The 17,629-nt window shown below is 48.6% G+C and overlaps 6 protein-coding genes across 6 annotated transcripts; 3 read left to right on the forward strand and 3 right to left on the reverse strand.

Annotated features, from left to right (window-relative positions):
* Positions 1-2,667: 2,667 nt before the first annotated feature.
* On the reverse strand, positions 2,668-4,374 carry A1O9_00360 (uncharacterized protein; the record flags this gene model as incomplete). The annotated part of the gene is made up of 3 exons (XM_013409524.1): positions 2,668-3,750; positions 3,804-3,946; positions 3,999-4,374. 3 exons carry the CDS (start codon positions 4,372-4,374, stop codon positions 2,668-2,670), a joined length of 1,602 nt encoding a protein of 533 aa, XP_013264978.1.
* A 973-nt stretch (positions 4,375-5,347) lies between these two features.
* A1O9_00361 (uncharacterized protein) lies at positions 5,348-7,027 on the forward strand (the record flags this gene model as incomplete). The annotated part of the gene is made up of 1 exon (XM_013409525.1): positions 5,348-7,027. One exon carries the CDS (start codon positions 5,348-5,350, stop codon positions 7,025-7,027), a length of 1,680 nt encoding a protein of 559 aa, XP_013264979.1.
* A 225-nt stretch (positions 7,028-7,252) lies between these two features.
* A1O9_00362 (uncharacterized protein) lies at positions 7,253-8,381 on the reverse strand (the record flags this gene model as incomplete). Its single annotated transcript, XM_013409526.1, has 4 exons — positions 7,253-7,503; positions 7,570-7,913; positions 7,992-8,215; positions 8,277-8,381. The coding sequence occupies 4 exons, from the start codon at positions 8,379-8,381 to the stop codon at positions 7,253-7,255; spliced, it is 924 nt and encodes a 307-aa protein (XP_013264980.1).
* An 825-nt stretch (positions 8,382-9,206) lies between these two features.
* Positions 9,207-10,001, forward strand: A1O9_00363 (uncharacterized protein; the record flags this gene model as incomplete). The annotated part of the gene is made up of 1 exon (XM_013409527.1): positions 9,207-10,001. The coding sequence occupies one exon, from the start codon at positions 9,207-9,209 to the stop codon at positions 9,999-10,001; it is 795 nt and encodes a 264-aa protein (XP_013264981.1).
* Positions 10,002-11,927: 1,926 nt separating this feature from the next.
* A1O9_00364 (uncharacterized protein) lies at positions 11,928-12,374 on the reverse strand (the record flags this gene model as incomplete). The annotated part of the gene is made up of 1 exon (XM_013409528.1): positions 11,928-12,374. The coding sequence occupies one exon, from the start codon at positions 12,372-12,374 to the stop codon at positions 11,928-11,930; it is 447 nt and encodes a 148-aa protein (XP_013264982.1).
* Positions 12,375-14,048: 1,674 nt separating this feature from the next.
* Positions 14,049-15,522, forward strand: A1O9_00365 (uncharacterized protein; the record flags this gene model as incomplete). The annotated part of the gene is made up of 2 exons (XM_013409529.1): positions 14,049-14,385; positions 14,774-15,522. 2 exons carry the CDS (start codon positions 14,049-14,051, stop codon positions 15,520-15,522), a joined length of 1,086 nt encoding a protein of 361 aa, XP_013264983.1.
* Positions 15,523-17,629: the final 2,107 nt, after the last annotated feature.

Genomic DNA, 17,629 nt, shown 5'->3' on the forward strand with positions numbered 1-17,629 from the left:
GTCGCATGAAGTCCAAATCCTTCCCTCACTCCACCGCAACCGTGTCTCTTGAGCCTTAATGAGACCCCTACTGAGACCCTTAATGATTCCATTTTATTCTAGATCATTAGTGCCGTGGTTCACACAGAGCTGCGACGCAAGGAATCTTGAGCCCATTGCGAGGAATGGGCAGCTGCTTCTCAAGCCCAGCGTCGGCTCCAACAACCAGTCCAGCGGCGGATCCAGCGAAGGATTCCAAAGTCTGAGACTTCATCAGCCAATGCCACTAAGAAGTGGTGAAGTTTCACCGTGGATCTCTTACAAAGCAGCTCTCGAGCACGGTATTTCCGACCAAGAATTCGTATGTCGAAGGACAAAGAAGAGTCCACTTTTCAGGCGGATGCATCGCTTTGTCAAGAATATTACCAGCTTAAGATCCACCAATCCAAGCCTGTAGTGACAAAGAGATGGTTGGAACACCCCGCAAGGCTTAAGAGATGATCCATGACAGATGGAGGCGAAGATTACTCATTTTTCAAAGATACTTGCAAAATGCCGGCACAACGCCCACGTGGGGCCTTTTTTGAACACTCACCAGTCTCAGGGTATACAGGCTCGACCATAAAACTGCTTTTTCCTTAGCGGTGATAGTTTTCGGGTTCGGCCAATGCTACTGTTCAATAGCTCGTCCGATCCACCGGCCGGACTTACGCGTTCGATCATCGCCGAAGACATGATTCATGACACCTTGGAATCGTACAACGTGGAGCCTTCCTACATCCTGGAGATGCCAATTGTATTCGCTCAAAGATTGGGTCTTCAGGGTTGCTTTCATGGACCGAGTCTTGCGGATCGATACCAGACATGTACGGGCTCTAGATTTCCATCCCGGAGACACTCTGTGGAACGCACGCGTGCACCTTTAGTGTGAACACTTGTATGAGTATGTCTAAGCCGGCAACTGGGTTTGGATACATAGTCATATAATTAGCTTGATGAGGGTCGAAGGCCCGGATCTTGCCTTCAGTAGTCCAAGCTCAGTAAGGCTGCGGACGATCAATACATCCCGACCAATCGTCCCTACCATGTTCTGGCTGAGGTAGGATCAAATGAGCCGAGGGTGAAGGTTTCCTCTCGACGATCGAAAACTGGTGTTCTCTCTATGTCTCTTAAGATATGTCTGAGTGAGGAACCCTTCCTAAAGGGCAGAGATAAAGTGATACTTCTATCCATAAGCCTCGTTCGATGTACGGAGTACGATGTCTGCAACTGCTTACCTAGTAGAGCATTTTTGAGTATAGTGACACACAAATTACAGCACGAAACATTTGCTACTGGGCAGCCAAATAGCTTTCGGAGCATTCCACAGCACCCTGGAACGTTCCTTATCATGCTTCTATCCGTCCCCTAAATTCCTACAAGCACCTCCGTGATTTTCATGTGGCGAGCAAATTAGAAGAAGAATATATTTGGAATTAAGCTTGCGGTTCCTGACCTGCTCAGAGCACCACAAATCAAAGTCCCACGAGGCAGATTATTCCGTGTATCCAGCCTTTCTTCTGTTTCCTAGACCTTGGCCACCCCAAACCATTGGGTCATGTATGTACGTTGCTCCAGCCACTCCATACTAGCTTTAAGAGTACTTTGGACGTTGCAACCAGATCTCGGGAATGGGAGTTTCAAGCTCTGGCGGGACTCGGATCTTGACTTCGTCAGGCTTTACTTGGACCTCACCCCGGACCTCACTCCGATTCTGACCCCGACTTTGAATGTCATTCATTTGACTCCAACTTGGACCCCGTTGGCTCGAGGGTTGCGTCAGCGTTACAGCCTGTTGTAGAACCGTGACGAGACAAGAGTCTTCGAGCTTGTATGCAGACTTGGAGCGAATCCTACGGAAGGCTTTCTGGAAAGAGCCGATGCCCTGACGGCTACATCTGGCAGGCCAAACCGCCCACTTGAGGGAGGCCAAATCCAGAGCGCCACGCAATACCCTTTTGATCCCCATGTCAAAAAATATACAACACGATCTTATTATTTGACGTGAACTATCATCTCACCCCCCCCCCCCCCCCGTGACGCTCGATCTAAATGGGGCAAGGTTGAACAAGCCTTCCTTGTCGCCGAATTCGCCTTCAAACTCGATATTCTAGGATGTCGGGCAGAAATACTTGTATCGCAACGTGTCCATAATACACGTCAATCACAAGTGTGACACCATGAGTCGGCGTGTTAACCAATTCATCAGGGTCCGCAAGTCGATCTTCGTTATGATACTTAGAACAGCCAATATTCACCCGTATCGTACGTCTAGAGGTTCTGTTTTAATTTTGAAAACCGATCCTAAGGTAGGCGCGCGTCCAGCCGCCGCATGATGGGGTTCTTAAATTCTGGGCAATACGTACAAAGCTGAACCGATGACCTGTTGTGGAAGCATAAAAGTAGCGCAAACCCTTATTAATGATGTTGTCGCATTTTCCAAAACCAAGGAAAGACATTCCCAGCTTCTAGAGTTGACGCATTACCCGCAAAATCAAGACGGTGAGGCGAAGTACAGCGCCAGCTCATCAGAAGCACATGAACAGCCGCCATGTCAGTATCATAAAAGCTCGGAGTCTGCTCCAATTAGCAATATGAACATCTCCCCATTTCTGAGATACCGCTAGTTGCTTCGCCCATGGCCCAGTTTCATGACTTGACTTCTGCGACCCGAGGGTCTTTGGATGGGACGCTAATTTCCTTCTTGAGAAGCCCACCGCCCACTTCGACTTCTCCGTCCAGTACTGCTTTCAAGTCTGGGACATCAGAATGCTTCTCGCCTTCAAAGACCTTGTCCACTTCCTCTAGCGTGAGACCCCTGGTCTCGACCCAGTACCAAATGACACCCACCAGCATCAAGACATCTGCACTTGCATTTATGATATAAGTTTTCCACCCAATCGCAGCCATGGAAAATGGAAATGCCATTGTGACCAAAAGACCGGATAGTTTAGTTGTTAGAGTGTAGATCGACATTCCGATGGCACGACATTCTAGGGACAGCACTTCGGGGGGATAGAGGACTGTGAGTGGAGTGATCCCATAGGCATAGGAAGCATTGTAAAGGAAGATGAAGGCTAACGTGCCGTAGATGCCAGATTTGTTCCCAGATTCGCCATAAAGAGCAGTAAGCCCGGCAAGGATATAAAATGTGATGATCTGCCCGGCTAGGCTAATCGAGCACAACGTCTTCCTACCAAGCGCGTCGGCGAACCACGCTCCTGCAAGAGATACAACTAAGGTCCATGATGTGAGGATGATATTGATCTCAAGCTGTGTGGTTGGATCATCAATTCCAGCCTGGGACTGCTCAAAGTCAGCGAGCCAAACAATAGATGCCGGGGGACCACCACTCACCAGCATGTCCCCAAAGTAAAAAGTGATTATGTTGGTTCCAGGAAGCATGACAATGATGGAAAAAGTAGACGTGATGAGTATCCGCTTGCGATTCGCTTTGGTGCTGAGTGTTTGTAGCAAGGATAATTGCCGACTCTTTTCCCATGCGATGGTGTCACTGATCTCGCGATACTGGAGAAGTACAATAGGTGAGTCAATGTCGCCGTGAGCATCTACCGCGGCAAGGACCTCCAGCGCCTCTTCGTGTCGATCCTGAGCAATGAGCCAACGCGGACTCTCAGGTAAAAATAGGAGAACGATAAGGCACAGAGTACTGGGCACTATTTGAACGAGGCTTGGTGTCCGCCATGCCCAGGTTGATGAATAATGCTGAGTCTAAATCATGATCAGTTGAGGTGGGTGCTCTGCTCGAACTTCCTCATACGTACAGAATAGCAAACGCCAGAAGCTATCAGTGTACCAACGCCCCAACAGGCATAATACAGACCTAGCGCCAAAGGACGATGTTTGAATGGGACAGTTTCGGCGACGTATGTTGGGCAAGATGTCTGTGCGATGCCCATGCCAAAGCCTGTAAAGGTGTTAAAACCATGCTGATAGCCATTCGCGGCAGTAGAACTTACCAACGATGAACCTCCCAGCAATGAACATGCCAATATTTTGTGCAGCAGCTTGAATAACAGCTCCAACCAATGTCACATATGCCGAGATGTAGATGCATTTCTTTCGGCCTAGATAGTCCACCAGGAAACCCGCGAAGAGAGCCGAACAAGAACCTCCGACATACGAGATCGCGGTATTGAGAGACTTTGTTGTGGTAGTCAAAGTGAAATAATCCTGGTATGTGGGCATCACATTCAACGACCCCATCAGGGAAGAGTCATATCCAAGCAGAACGGAATCCACGACGGACACGGCAATAAGCGCAACCAATAAGGCTCGCTGGGATCGTGGAACAAAGCGAGGCAAATGCCGTCTCTGTGGCTCCGATGTCGCCATTCTGTTAGGTGCCAGATTTCTCAAGCACCGGGCCTTGGTTTTCGATCCTCAATACGTAATTCCTAGGAGTGAGTCCCGTATTCAATTTCTCGTGTCGGCCTTTGAGGTTGGCGTAATATCCCCCACTTATATAGACTAGGCCCTCGATGGGATGTAACCTTGCGTATCAATCTCCAACATGAGAGCGCTTATCTATTACACCCTAAGACCAAAGGTAATCCCCTCTTTATCATGTTGAAAGCAGTGTTGATCTCCGCATTGGCGAAGGATTTCAGTGGGGGACGCAGAGATCAACCCTAGAAATGAGGAGACCGCGAGTAGTTATCGCAATTTATTTTGAGACTAAGGTTGTAGAGGATGACTCCAATGCTTTAGGCGAACGAATAGGTTGTGTTTGGATTGTCGCGTCCAACGATAGCGGCTATCAAATCACAAAGGAGGTGGGAGCAGAAAAACATTAGATCTGAAAATATACTAGTGATATGATTATCTGTTGACGTGGGTGCATTGAAATTTTTTTTGACGTGCTCGTTATTCATCGTAGTAATGCTATGAACTGCCAGATATGCACTCTGGTTGAGTACGCAGTTGAATATCTGGGTAACTTGGCTGATCAAGCACCTCGGCCCCTTTGCAATAACCTGGTCTGACCCCTCAAGGTTGCGATCTTGGCATGCAGGGGACGCCTTATCGTGCGAATCGTAAATTCTCTTTTTGAACCTATTCTAGTTGAACTCACCCACGAACCATATTGCCAGATTCTATGAGTGAACAAATGTTTAGCCTACAGTCGACTTAGCGTTCGGTGATGGCTCGCAGGAGGAGAGGAGGAGGATGCTGGACTTGCCGCCTTCGCCGAAAGAAGTGCGATGAGGCTAGGCCCCAGTGTAGGAACTGCACCTCTTTGGAGATATCTTGCCACAGTGGTTCCACGAAGCCGATATGGATGGATGGGGGGACCAAACAGAAGAGAATGACGGAGACAGTCAAAACCCAGATCAAGAAGCGCGCGGATACCCGTCGAGAGAGGCAAACCGCCCAGGTCACGACTGTCGAGACCGGTGACCGAAACTTCATATTTGAATCAGGCCAAGCCTTCATGCAGAAGGCCCGTGTCGAGGACTCAGACCAACCAACCAAAATCACTGGCTCCCCGCAGACATCAAACTTGGGAGCAATACAAAATGTAAATCCAATATCTTCGACGGAGCTTGATAGGATGCAGTGGATGGGATCCGTGTTGGGATTTCTGGACGATTACGAAGAATTTCACGACCACCTCCCGCTTTTGTCTCACGGTCGGGATTTCGAGATTGATTTCCTGATGAAGTACATGGATTATGTCTTTCCCCATCTTTTCCCATTTTACCAACCAGGCATCCACGAAACCGGCCGTAGCTGGATACTGGCACTACTCAGGCGGAGTAGAGTTGCTTTCCACTCGGCAATGAGCCTGAGTGCTTACTTTTTCATATTCACCCTGATCGATGGATACCCGGGGCAACATGAGCTGTGCAAAAGTCAGCTTTGGGCGGCAGTTGAGAGACAGGCAGATATGTGTTTTGATATGATCCAACACGACATTCAGGATCTAAGTCTCCGTACGTCGCAATCTACGCTACTTGAGAAGGCACGAGTGATGGAGAGCATTACTCAATTTCTGATTTTTGAGGTGGCGCTCCAGCGAGACGCCAATTGGAATTTACATTTGACACCTGCTCTGGCACTCTTTGAAGAAATTTGGCGAAGTATTGTCGCAGAGGGACCTGAATCGAAACTACTTTCCATACTGGATGGCATGACTCAGCATCTCCGGTTTGGTCTGGATGATGGGGGCTACGTTTGGAGTCCAGAGCAGGCCGGCTTTCGCTTCGTCACAGGTCTCCTAATCTTGATCGACATCGTTGCCAGCGTCTCGCTAGAGCAGCAACCTCGGTTAGCTAAGTATCATCCACATATTCTTGCCGATATTGACCATGGTGAGCCTGACTTTGGTACAATTCCCCTCCATCTATCCACCCATTTTGGTTGTCAGAACTGGGTGCTGCTCTCAATTAGCCGGACAATTGTTCTAGAGGCGTGGAAAAAAGATATGAAAAAGGCGGCGAGATTGTCAATGATTGAACTTGTGAACCGAGCCAGCAGTATATCTCGCCTGCTGAATGATGGGTTTGCTCGTCTCGACAACTACACGTCAACTTGTCAAAAAGATAACACTCTCTCCTTTCAATCTTACTTGAATGGTCGGCTTTCCAGATCATCGACGTCATCTGCAATCCCTACAAAGGTCTGGGCTCTCGCTTCTCAGATATATCTTGCCGTCGTCGTATCTGGTTGGCAGCCGTCCAATGCGGAGATACGTTCCAACGTTTCTCAAATGCTTGAGTTATTATGGAACCTCGATCGGTCTACTCACTTGCGAGCGCTGGCCTGGCCACTGTGTGTTGCAGGCTGTATGTCTGCGCCAGGGGCCCAAGAGCAGGAATTCCGCAGGTTGCTCAAAGATATGGACGAGCTAAGCATGGTTGGTGCCTTAAGCGAAGCTCAAAAAATCATGGTAAAAGTGTGGGAGAGTCGCGAAAGTTTAGATCCTGATACATGGGATCTTGCCGCTTGTTTTCGTATCCTAGGCACACCTGTATTACTGTTTTAGCGGTAAAGCTGAGCGGTAGTCCATAATTAGGGGGTCATGCAACTTGGACCGAGCCACCGAGTATGGGAATAAGTGTTAAAATGCTCAGAGAATGAGAGCATTTATATTGAAAGCTTATTTTCCATGCTAAATTCGGACGAGGCGCTCCAAATTTCAAACAACCATTTCATCAATCCCATTTTTCAACAGCGGGGCTTTCGCACTTCAATGTTGTTGGTTGATATGTCACTTGCCAACCCAGTTCTGAAGCATGTCTCTAACCGTGGTCGTTTTTATCTCTGGGAATTCCTTGTTCAGGGTCTTCTCCTCTGGAAAATCGAACAAACCTATCGTGACATACAATGCAAACATGCTAAAATACTGCTGGAAGATTTGCTTGGGGAAGAAAGGGTAGATCGCCGGATGCGAGGGCAGTTCAGTCATGTCACCTCTTTCGAGCTTCTCAACACTGTCATATGTCACAGTGAACTTCGAACCTGGGGGGTTCCACCTCTATCAGCAACTTGCGGGTTATTGGAGAGTCGGACTGCATTCTGACTGACCTCTCACTTCTTCCGCAATGCGCAGAAACTCGTTCCACGTCGCCTTGTCTCCATAACAGAACAAGGCCTCATCCCATTTGGGAAGATCGAGCGCCGCAACGACGAACTTGGCCACATCCGTAGTGTACGTGAAAGCCATTTTATCATTGCCCGTTCCTGGTATGGCGGCCGCCTTGTTAGCCATGTCGATACCAAAGGCAAGTGGCACCAAATAGCTTGCAACATGGGGAATGCCGAAATAATCTAGGAAGAAGCCATTGTGGACTCTTGTCCACTCTAGATCTGTCTTCCGCAACTCGTCCAAGACAGCAAGGCGGCCCTCGTGCTGGGGCAACTGAAGGTGCCTATGTCATTAGTGAAAGATTGGTTAGTACCTATGGATGGTTCATTGGTGGCGTCAGCCTGGCACTGTAGAGACTTACTTTTCGGTGGGGGCCAGGGTACCGTATTCACTCGCAATAAAACGTCTCGTCGCCGCTGACTTTACTGCAGCCTTGACTAGGTCGATCTCTACCGCACCCTCCTGAGGGCCTCGAACGCTGATGGCAGAGATCACTGTATGGACATTGTTCGTCTCCAGGATACGAGAGACTGCCTCGACATCGCTATAATCGACCGCAAGGACAGGGACACCGATATCGGCTTCCTGTGGGTAATCTTGGTAAGGAACCACACAAAAACTCAGCAGGCATTTCCCCACTACTTACTTTGCGCGCAAGCACAATCACTTCGTGCTTTGGGCTCTCCTTCAACGCATCTACTATAGTACGGCCAACGCTACCGGTACCTCCAGCGACTGCGACTTTAACCATATTGATTCTGTTGGTAGAAGTGTACTGGACAAGATATATCTTGTAAGGTCAGGATGAACGATGCTCAAAATGATGCTGGGAATTGATGTGGTTCTGCTCCCGTCTTCGTGGGAGCTCATCCCAATATTTATATCCTGTTTTTCGGCGTTATCGGATAGTTGTAGCCTGCACGGAGTAACATAAAAATGATTTATTTGTAAAATATAAAACTGGGGCTCAGACACGCAACAGTTGATGTGAAAGCAAGCCGCGCGAGATGAATAGGTGACGCTTAAACTAGGCGTCCAGCTCTCTCGCTAGCATTCATTACTGGCCCGTTTACTGTTTGGACTAAGCTGGAACTGGAATACAGCGCGCGCAACTCCAAAAGCAGTTATTTGCCCCCAGATGAATCAGGATGGTTTAATCCCTCTTATTTCATCGCCGACCAATGAAACTGAGGCCTGGCACTGTATTCATAGTTCGCCTGGGGCAGATCGCCATCATTGGCTAAGTACAACTCCATCTCAAAAAGATGAAGCCTGTTAAGGATCTATCCGACGGGAACACTGTAGCTCCATCTCCGAGTCTTTTATATTATGCTGACTCTGTACCTAGAACTGTGAAGTTCCTAGAGTCGTCCATCGCCACAAACCACAGAAACCGCGGAAACACAGTATCATTTAATTACACAATATTTAACAACAACCTTGACAAAATCGCCCAATGTCTAAGAGAACAGTACTTCTTACAGGGTGTTCTGATGACAGTATGGGAAGTGCATTGGCAATAGCCTTCCATGAGGCTGGCTTTCGCGTGATTGCATCTGCACGAAATCCAGTCAAGATGGCTGAGGTCAAACGCCACGATATAGAAACAGTCATCTTGGATGTCCAATCCGAAGAATCACTACAGTCGGCGGTGCTTGAAGTCTCATCCCTTACTGGGGGATCTCTTGATATTCTGATCAACAATGCTGGCTCTGGATACAGCATACCTCTGTCAGACGCCTTAATTTCCAAGTCAAAAGATATTTTCGACCTCAATGTATGGGGTTTACTTTGCACCACTCAATCCTTCCTCCCGCTCTTGCTCAAGTCAAAGAGCGGCGGCATGGTCGTCAACAATACTGGAATCGATTCTGTGGTCTCGGCTCCATTCCAGGGAGTGTACAATGCCTCCAAAGCCGCGGCAGCCATGATTTCCGCCAATCTTCGTTTGGAGCTTGCACCATTTGGAATCAAGGTGATAGATTTGAAAACAGGTGGCGTCAAGAGCAACTTTTGGGTCAACGCCGGCAAGATTAACTCACAACTACCTCCAAATTCACTTTACACCGTCGCTCGTGATGGAATCGAAAATGCCATGAAAGGGGGACCGTACGAACCTAAGAGTGTTGACAGGCACGTATGGGCCAAAGCTACCGTCAAAGACCTCTCCAAAGCCAACCCTCGCCTGATGATTTGGCGAGGCGACTCTGCTTTCATAATCTGGATTGGCACTTTCCTCCCTCTGAATGCATTTGACAGCATTCTGAAGAAGATGACTGGAATATCCGATCTTGAAGGAGAGATACGAAGTCAGGGCAAAGAGAAAGTCGTGAATGACTCTGGGTTTATAGCGAAGACGTTGAGACGTTGAGGATCTCGCGACAGTTGTCTGATTAGAAAGTACGAGTTACTATAATATGGCGTCTGGTCCTGAAGTGCGTGGGTCTCGACATTTAAGACAGCGGTAGGCTCTGAACTTATAAGTCCACCAGAGTGATTGTTCAAAATATGATTCCAAACTCCTTTTGGCTGAAACCTCGATGAACCCCTTGCTAAATCCACAATTGTTCTGTTGAGCGGTCAGCCCGCTAAAGAGGAGAGGAAAAAGAGATCAGGGGCTAAATCTGCATTGTAATGTTCCCGGCCCGTGATAATTTAGTATTGTTCTTCATCCTCCTCATTTCCCCCATAGCCATGTTCATCTTCGTTTCCCTGCTCCTCGTCTCCATGGAACGACTCCCACACGTCCGACGCCAATTGAACTAAGGCTTCACTTATCCCCTCGCCTAAACTCTCAAAGTCTCCCTCATAGTCAGGGTTCGACTCCATTTCGTTTTGAAGCTCCTCGACCAATGCTGCTAAGCTGTGCAGTACTTGCGGGTCCAAAGCCAGAATCTGTTGAATGCTGCGCTGGTTGACTGATTCGTCGGGGTCTGCCCACGAGCTCTGGTTATGGTCGTGGCCTTGGTTTTGACAATCTTGGTGTCTCGACATCGCGTCGAAGGTTTGAATGCTGGAGTTCGATATATATATCAGGAGTAGAGTTGCAGTCGTTGTTCACTTTTGGAAAAAATCTTCATAACACGTCGTATGTAGGTACAAAATAAATAATCTGGAAGGATTATCAAGGCATGCCACCAGTGCCATACGTTGGGTTTCTGCTCTTAAGTACTTTATCATAGAAACGAATTCATTCCCTCTCACGGACGAGAGTTGTTGGAACATAAGGCGCCCGAATCCCAAACACTACTAGCTCTGAGCACACCCTCTAATATTTCGGTATTGAGGCCGCTTGTAGTTAGTGCCGATGACATGGCTTGGGGCCGATTTTTTTTTGGAGAGCGCATCGCCCCTTCAAGGTAACGTACGTGTCATGTGTAAGATAAGTAGGGCGATTTCCGATCTGGTCATACTTCCCAGGGGAGGGACCTGCCTCGCCCTCCCAGATAATCAGTATCAGATCAGTAAGGTTCCATGGGTGAAAAGCATTAGCCTTGGGCACAGATTCGTTTGCGGCAGGGAGCATGGCCGGCCTAAATTCTAATTATGGGAGTGCGGATTGGCTCTTCTTGGCTCTTTCTAATTGCGACCTTCTTCCAGCTTGGCGCTGAGCAGTCTGCGATCTTGAAATACCCCGATGCCGACCGAATATGGCTACGGTGCCATAGAAGCGCCTCAGGTAATGATGGTCGCATTTATTGGCAGCGGCAGTGCTCGTCAGACGGTTTGCTTGGCGGCATCAACATCATTGATTCTAGCCGAGTTGGGCCAACAGCACTCCTAGCGGACGATGGTTCGCAATTTTCTCCAGGATCTTAATTATAATGAATGAACATGGAAGGAATTTGTTCTGGATAACGTTGAACAGCGCCTTAACACCTCGTTGCACTCTTGTACTGAACTGAAGCATCCGAGCTGATTTCATTGTGCCGATCCTGCAGGATGATCGGGATGATTATGAAATACACAACTCAAAGAAGGGAGTGCAACACGACCACACATCAAATGGGGCAACAGCATGGCCATCATAGACATTGGTAGTAAGGTGAGTGCAATGTATATGTGTACTCCATGGTTGAAAGAGCAGTTGCAAAGTTGCATTATCAGATTTTTCTTGATTATAGGGATCATTCTTTGAGTATGACCACTAGATGATATCCACAAGTCAGACTTTAAATATCGAATGCCAACAGTGCAAGACGCATTGCATTTCAGAGTATACCCAGCCATCAATTTGATACATGTGGGTAGTCAAAATACCACTGCCATTCACCACATAAAGGTACATTCTCTTTCATTAAGCGGTTGCGCCAACCACTGGACATCTTGCTCCCTGTGCGGCATTGGCCACACTCGGGTGAGCGTGAACTTTGCCCTTATGATGTCCTAGTTGCGCATTTGTCACGGGACAAACGTCACCTTCCTTTGCATTCTCCGTTGGTGGATGGTTCGGGGGAAGGACGCTGGAGACAGTCCCAACGACAGGGCAGATGGCTTCATCCATGGCCTGTTGCTCGGGCCGACTCACAATTTTCGTGAGAGCGGGACATTGTTCGGCGTTCGAAAGATCTGAGGCATTGTCAAATACTCCCGGGTGTTTGTGAAGATTGTGATGATGATCGGTGGAGGCTTTGGTGACAGGGCAGACGAGTCCTGGCTGGTTCATATCAAAGTCAGGGTGTTTGGGAGGCAGGAATGTATTTGTTGTCCCAACAATGGGGCAGACTTCGTCTTTAGTAGCCATATTGTAGACTCCTCGAGTGATATCGATCGAGGTAATGATAGTCAAGCTGTTGTGATTGTTTCAGACACTGAGAGGATGAACAGGCAGTCGAGAGAGACAAAGGGGGGGCGTGACCTTGACAACACGATGCCCATGACGTAGTGACCGCTGGTACCCGCATTCCATATCTCAACCGGGGGTAAGACATCGGCCAATCATCATCGGTTCGTTGCTGATTAGATGATAGCCTGACGAGTCACGTGACTAAGCGTAGCTTGCCGCTGCTTCACAATTTCCCTCCTCCGCTGACCTAGATAGGATTAACCTTCTCACATTCGCCTTGCTGCTTTAACGACGCTAGAGCTCCTTGACCACCTCGCTCTGCTTCACTATTTTGACTGGTAAAGTTGTTGCAGGGAATTCACCTCTGGTTGAGGGGACAAGCTTGGCGCGTCGCCGCTTCTGACCTTGCTATGGCCTTGACGCGCTTAGTGAAGTCACGTCTAGTCACGTCTTGTCACGTGGTACCATGAAGGTTGGACGTCCACCTCAGCCTGATGACTGATGACCACCAGGTCCCTCAAAAGAAACTTTCGTTGTCATGAATCAATCCACTTCCTTCTTTCGTCTTATCAGAACAAATATTTCCATTTATGGTCTTTTGAAGAGTAAGTTTCTTTGATGAGACTCCTCCTCTGACCAGACTTCAACGCCGTAACAAGGTGTCAGGACGGTTGATCCATTTTCCGCCTTTGGAGCTGCTGTCAATCTCTTGCAATGCATCGAAGTCGGCTCAAAGTTAGTACGGGAAGCGGCAGAATACTCGGCATGTTGAGGAAGCCACGAGCACAACGCGGTCCGAATGATGACCCAACAGCTCATCGTTTCCAACTCGCATCTTCAGAATTATCTCGAGGCATGTGGTCCCACTAAACCAACCCCTGGCCCGAACTATGCACTCTACCTCGCAAATAAGGAATGTTTCAGAGTGTCAAGGGAGTTTTCAGACCTTTTATGGGAGCTGAAATTCACCCGATACGTGAGTACGCGGAAAAATGGTACGTTTGATTTATATTAAATCTCTCCTTGTGAAATTCCTTCTGGTTCGCCCTGTTCCAGAATGGTATAATACTGCCTCCTGCATGTTGGATTGCACTGTGGCAGACCTTGGCTCTACATGAAGATTGCTATTAGTAAGAACGGGCTTCAGGAACCTGAGATTGGGGCCAGGATTGTGGCTTTGTAAGACCAGCTTAATCACGTCCGGAGCAACCTGGTGATCTGGTTCGTCGTTTTCATGACTATGAAAAGAGACGGAGATGCCGTGTCAATGGTGCCCCCTCCTCGTGTTGAGATTGATAGCACTGCAGCGAGCCCTTCGCTAGAAGCCAGCATGGCGAGGGAGGTGCGCGAGATACTCACTACTGTCTCTGACAAGACAGTCAAGCGAGACCTTTTCAGCTCCCATCCTACAGATTTTCGGGACGACAACATTGCGACGGATGTGGAGAAATTGATACACCAGATTGCCAATGACGACGAGGGACCGGAAAGTGTTTCCAATACCATCAATGCCATTGGCCATGGCCACAGACAGCAGCTCTGAAGGATTTCAGAAAGGTTGGAAAGGCCCTCCACAGTGCATACAACGACCTGAAAGCATTGTCCCACCAGATCAACACCCTTCCAGAGGCAATGAAGTACGAGACCAAGCCCCTGCGGAAAGTGCTAGATAGTTTGTACTGTGCACAGATGGACGAGAGACGCAATCGGGTCAACAGGCCACATTCTCAAACGTTTCAGTGGATCTTCTGTCCGAAAGCGGAGGACGACACGTTCCGGGATGACTTCGTGGACTGGCTTTGCTCGCCCACTACGCGCGCCGTCTATTGGATCCGCGGAAAGGCAGGGTGTGGAAGTCTACACTTATACGTGAACTTGACCAGAAAGTTTCAAAAGAGCAGTACGACCTCCACGACTCGGCCCGGGAACGTGAAACTCTACACGTCTCGTCCTATCTGTGGGACGCTGGGTCCGTCACTCAAAAATCATTGACAGGACTTCTGCTTACTCTAGTTTACCAGCTTTTTTGGCAACGAGCGGATCTTATAGAACTTTCGGTTTCATCTCACCGGTGGCAAACGGCTCTAGAACAAGCGGCAAATATGAGAACTTGGACAAAAAGTGAATTGCAGGACGTTTTGAGGACCTTCGTTTGCCAGACTTGCCCGGATGCCAAGCTTCTTTTATTAGTGGATGGTCTCGATGAGTATGACGGCTCAGACGAGCAGCGCATGGACATGATCGATTTCTTTCAGGGACTAACTACGATCGATGGTGTCAAGGTTTGTGTTTCCAGCAGGCCCAGGGTGATTTACCAGGACGCGTTCAAGTGTTGTCCGCAACTGCGCTCGGAACAGCTTACAAAGGAAGACTTCAATCCATACGTCCACGACCAGCTATTGGACAGCAATCTGTTCCGGGTGCAACAACGGCGCTACCCGAACCTCCTGACAAATATATCGCACGAAATCATTCTCAAAAGGCAGACGGCGTATTTCTCTGGGTCCGACTGGTGGTTCGAGAGCTCTTGAAAAGAGTCAGGGACGGTGAGTCTGCCTCTGAACTCCTGGATCAACTTCACGCGATCCCGCCGGATCTCGACAACTGTTTCATGCGCATGATGGAAACAATAGAGCCGAGGTATCGACAAGCCGCTTCGACCATGCTCCAGATTGCTTTTTGCAGGATGGATTTTACACTCGACCAACCCAGCCTCAACGTCAGGCCAACAGCGGGCCCCGCTTTGTTGCTCTTGCATCTCCAGTATCTCGATGAGGTAGATGCCCCCAATTTTGTCAACTGTCCGGACTTCAGACCTCTCATGTACGACGATGAAGACGAAGTCTCGTACTGGGTAGAGACGCTTGACCGAAGACTTACGAGTGGCTGCATGGGCCTCCTCGAGGCGGGGAAAATATTGCCGGGACAAAGCCTGTGGGAAATCAAAGTCGACTTTCTCGACCAAACTGCGAGAGACTTTATGTGCACGCGCGAGGCGCAGAGTATATTTCACAGGTACACCGATGGCCCGTGCGATGCCCATATGTACCACTGCAATTTCCTGGTCGCAGATATCATGAGCCTCCACCAACTCCCTAGCTCATAGACAGTCTAAGTTGCGAACTTAATCAATGTCGTGAGCTTTTTGGGCCAAATTCAAAATCGGACTTGTGTGGATTTGTCGACCTCTGCCCTTTATGAAAAGCTCATGATCTATGTTGAGACGATACTGCAGGACTCAACTATAGAAGGTGGCATTTTCTCCTTCGAGCCTTGATTTGATGAGATAGCGGAAGAACTATTGTCCAATTATAAAGCTTGGGGAGATCCGGCGATTAACATGGCCATAAGAATTGGCTGGAAGGATTACGTCGAGTCAAGGAAACTGAGGAGACAGCAAGAATTGGAATAGCTGGCGGATAGTGCGTACAGTTTACCTTTGGGGACTGCACACTCGTCTAGGTTCATGGAGGCTTTCTTCAGCGCTAGAAGCAGTCTGCGTTAACGAAATGGATGCCGTCGGAACGAAAAGGATCGAATGTAAGGTGATAATCTGTTCTAGCTTCGGTCTAGTCTTCTTCCTGTGCTTGTGATTTTCTTCTCCCATTAGTACTGTTCGATTTTTCGAGTCAACGGTCTCTTGCATAATACCGGGATCAGTGATACATATCTTCAAACGATCCAAGAGCAGAAGATGAGATGTATTGCTCCTCGCGGGGAGAAATTCTCCAAAAGCACCGACGTTGAGCTGTGAATGCACTACCATTGCGATCACCCTTTGCTGAAAAGGACGATACCGTATCTAATAATACTCATGAGACCAAAGAGGGCTTCAATATTGTCTCCCAGTCTCTTTTTGACACAGACAGCTCTCAAGTTCTTGTCCTGGGTGAGCAGACTGTTTATTATGAACGCGATGGGTAAAAAATGGCCACTTCAGAGAAATCTTCGCACGCCCAGACTCGGGCGGAAGTGATCAAAGAGCTGCCTCCAGCATATTCTACCAACATAGAAAACGACGACCGTGAGGATGATGAATTGATTCACTTCCGGACCCAAGGAGGGTACCCCGTCCCTTGGTGATTCCACGTGAGCACCTGAAGAATTGGGGAACCCTGAGTTTGCTCCAGTGCGTCTGACTCTTCGTTAGAAACGACCGAGATGCCTTCTCCAGTCCCTTTATTTAAGCCTCCGCCGACATGTTCCACTAGCAGAACTGCACCTCAACATTATAACCACCAAGAAAATGATGGCTAAGGTGGGCCCTCCTGAAAGGAAACTGGAGCTAGGCCCACTCGATTTCGACAACGATAATGTCAAGGGCAATCTATATCTGAAGCCCGAGAACCTGGCTCAAAACCTTCAAGGTCCGCACCAGAAGAGGATCCAAGAATGCCCAACTGAGGGCATTGGAGGGCTACGTGGAACCCATCACGCTCGATGTTCCTCATGCCGAGATGTCCGACACTAGCAATTTCCTCAAGAAGATGGGAGCTGCCCAAGCCGCCAAATTCGACCGGAATCAAAATAAGAAACAGAATAAATGGCAATTGAAACATCATGAGGATTACTTCAAGGAGGGACGCAAGGCCGAGAAGGGGCAGGCTACGGCAGACGCAAAGATCAGCCGTTTGCAGGCCGGGCTAGTGAAGAATAAAGAAAGACTCGAGCTTGGCCTCGGCAAAATGCCTTCAGGTAAAGATAAGAAGGAATGCAAAGAACTTGAGAAGGAACATCGGAAGCTGAACAAAAGCTTGGGTAAGATCGCCGCCAAAACAGATGAGAAGGTCGGCAAACAAATGGAAAGGGCGGGCAAAGCGGAGCAAAAGATGCTCAAGAAGGAAATAGAATGGCGAATAAGCCTAGATAGGTTGTGATTTCAAATTGGGAGGCTGACGGCCAAGGGTCGGATCTCGACTCCTTACCCGCTTCTGAAGATGAGGATCTTGGAGAGGAGAGTGTTAAGAAAGTGGTATGTCAGGCTGAGATGGCCAGATAGACCAACGATGTTGAGGTCGCCGATACACATGTCATTCTCCTATCAAATATCGTGCCCGCTTTATTCTACCCTGATCGATCACCTTGTACACTAAGGCAGCTGGCCTCGTTGGTTGTGGGGGCGCGGAGAAGAATGAAGGAAGTGAGCCGCAGTCGCTCCTGATTGTCCGTGAAGATCGATGTGTCCGAAACCCAGAGCTATTGGAGGACAAAGA

The sequence above is a fragment of the Exophiala aquamarina genome (genome assembly GCF_000709125.1).
Source record: "Exophiala aquamarina CBS 119918 chromosome Unknown aczIA-supercont1.1, whole genome shotgun sequence".
Taxonomy (NCBI): domain Eukaryota; kingdom Fungi; phylum Ascomycota; class Eurotiomycetes; order Chaetothyriales; family Herpotrichiellaceae; genus Exophiala; species Exophiala aquamarina.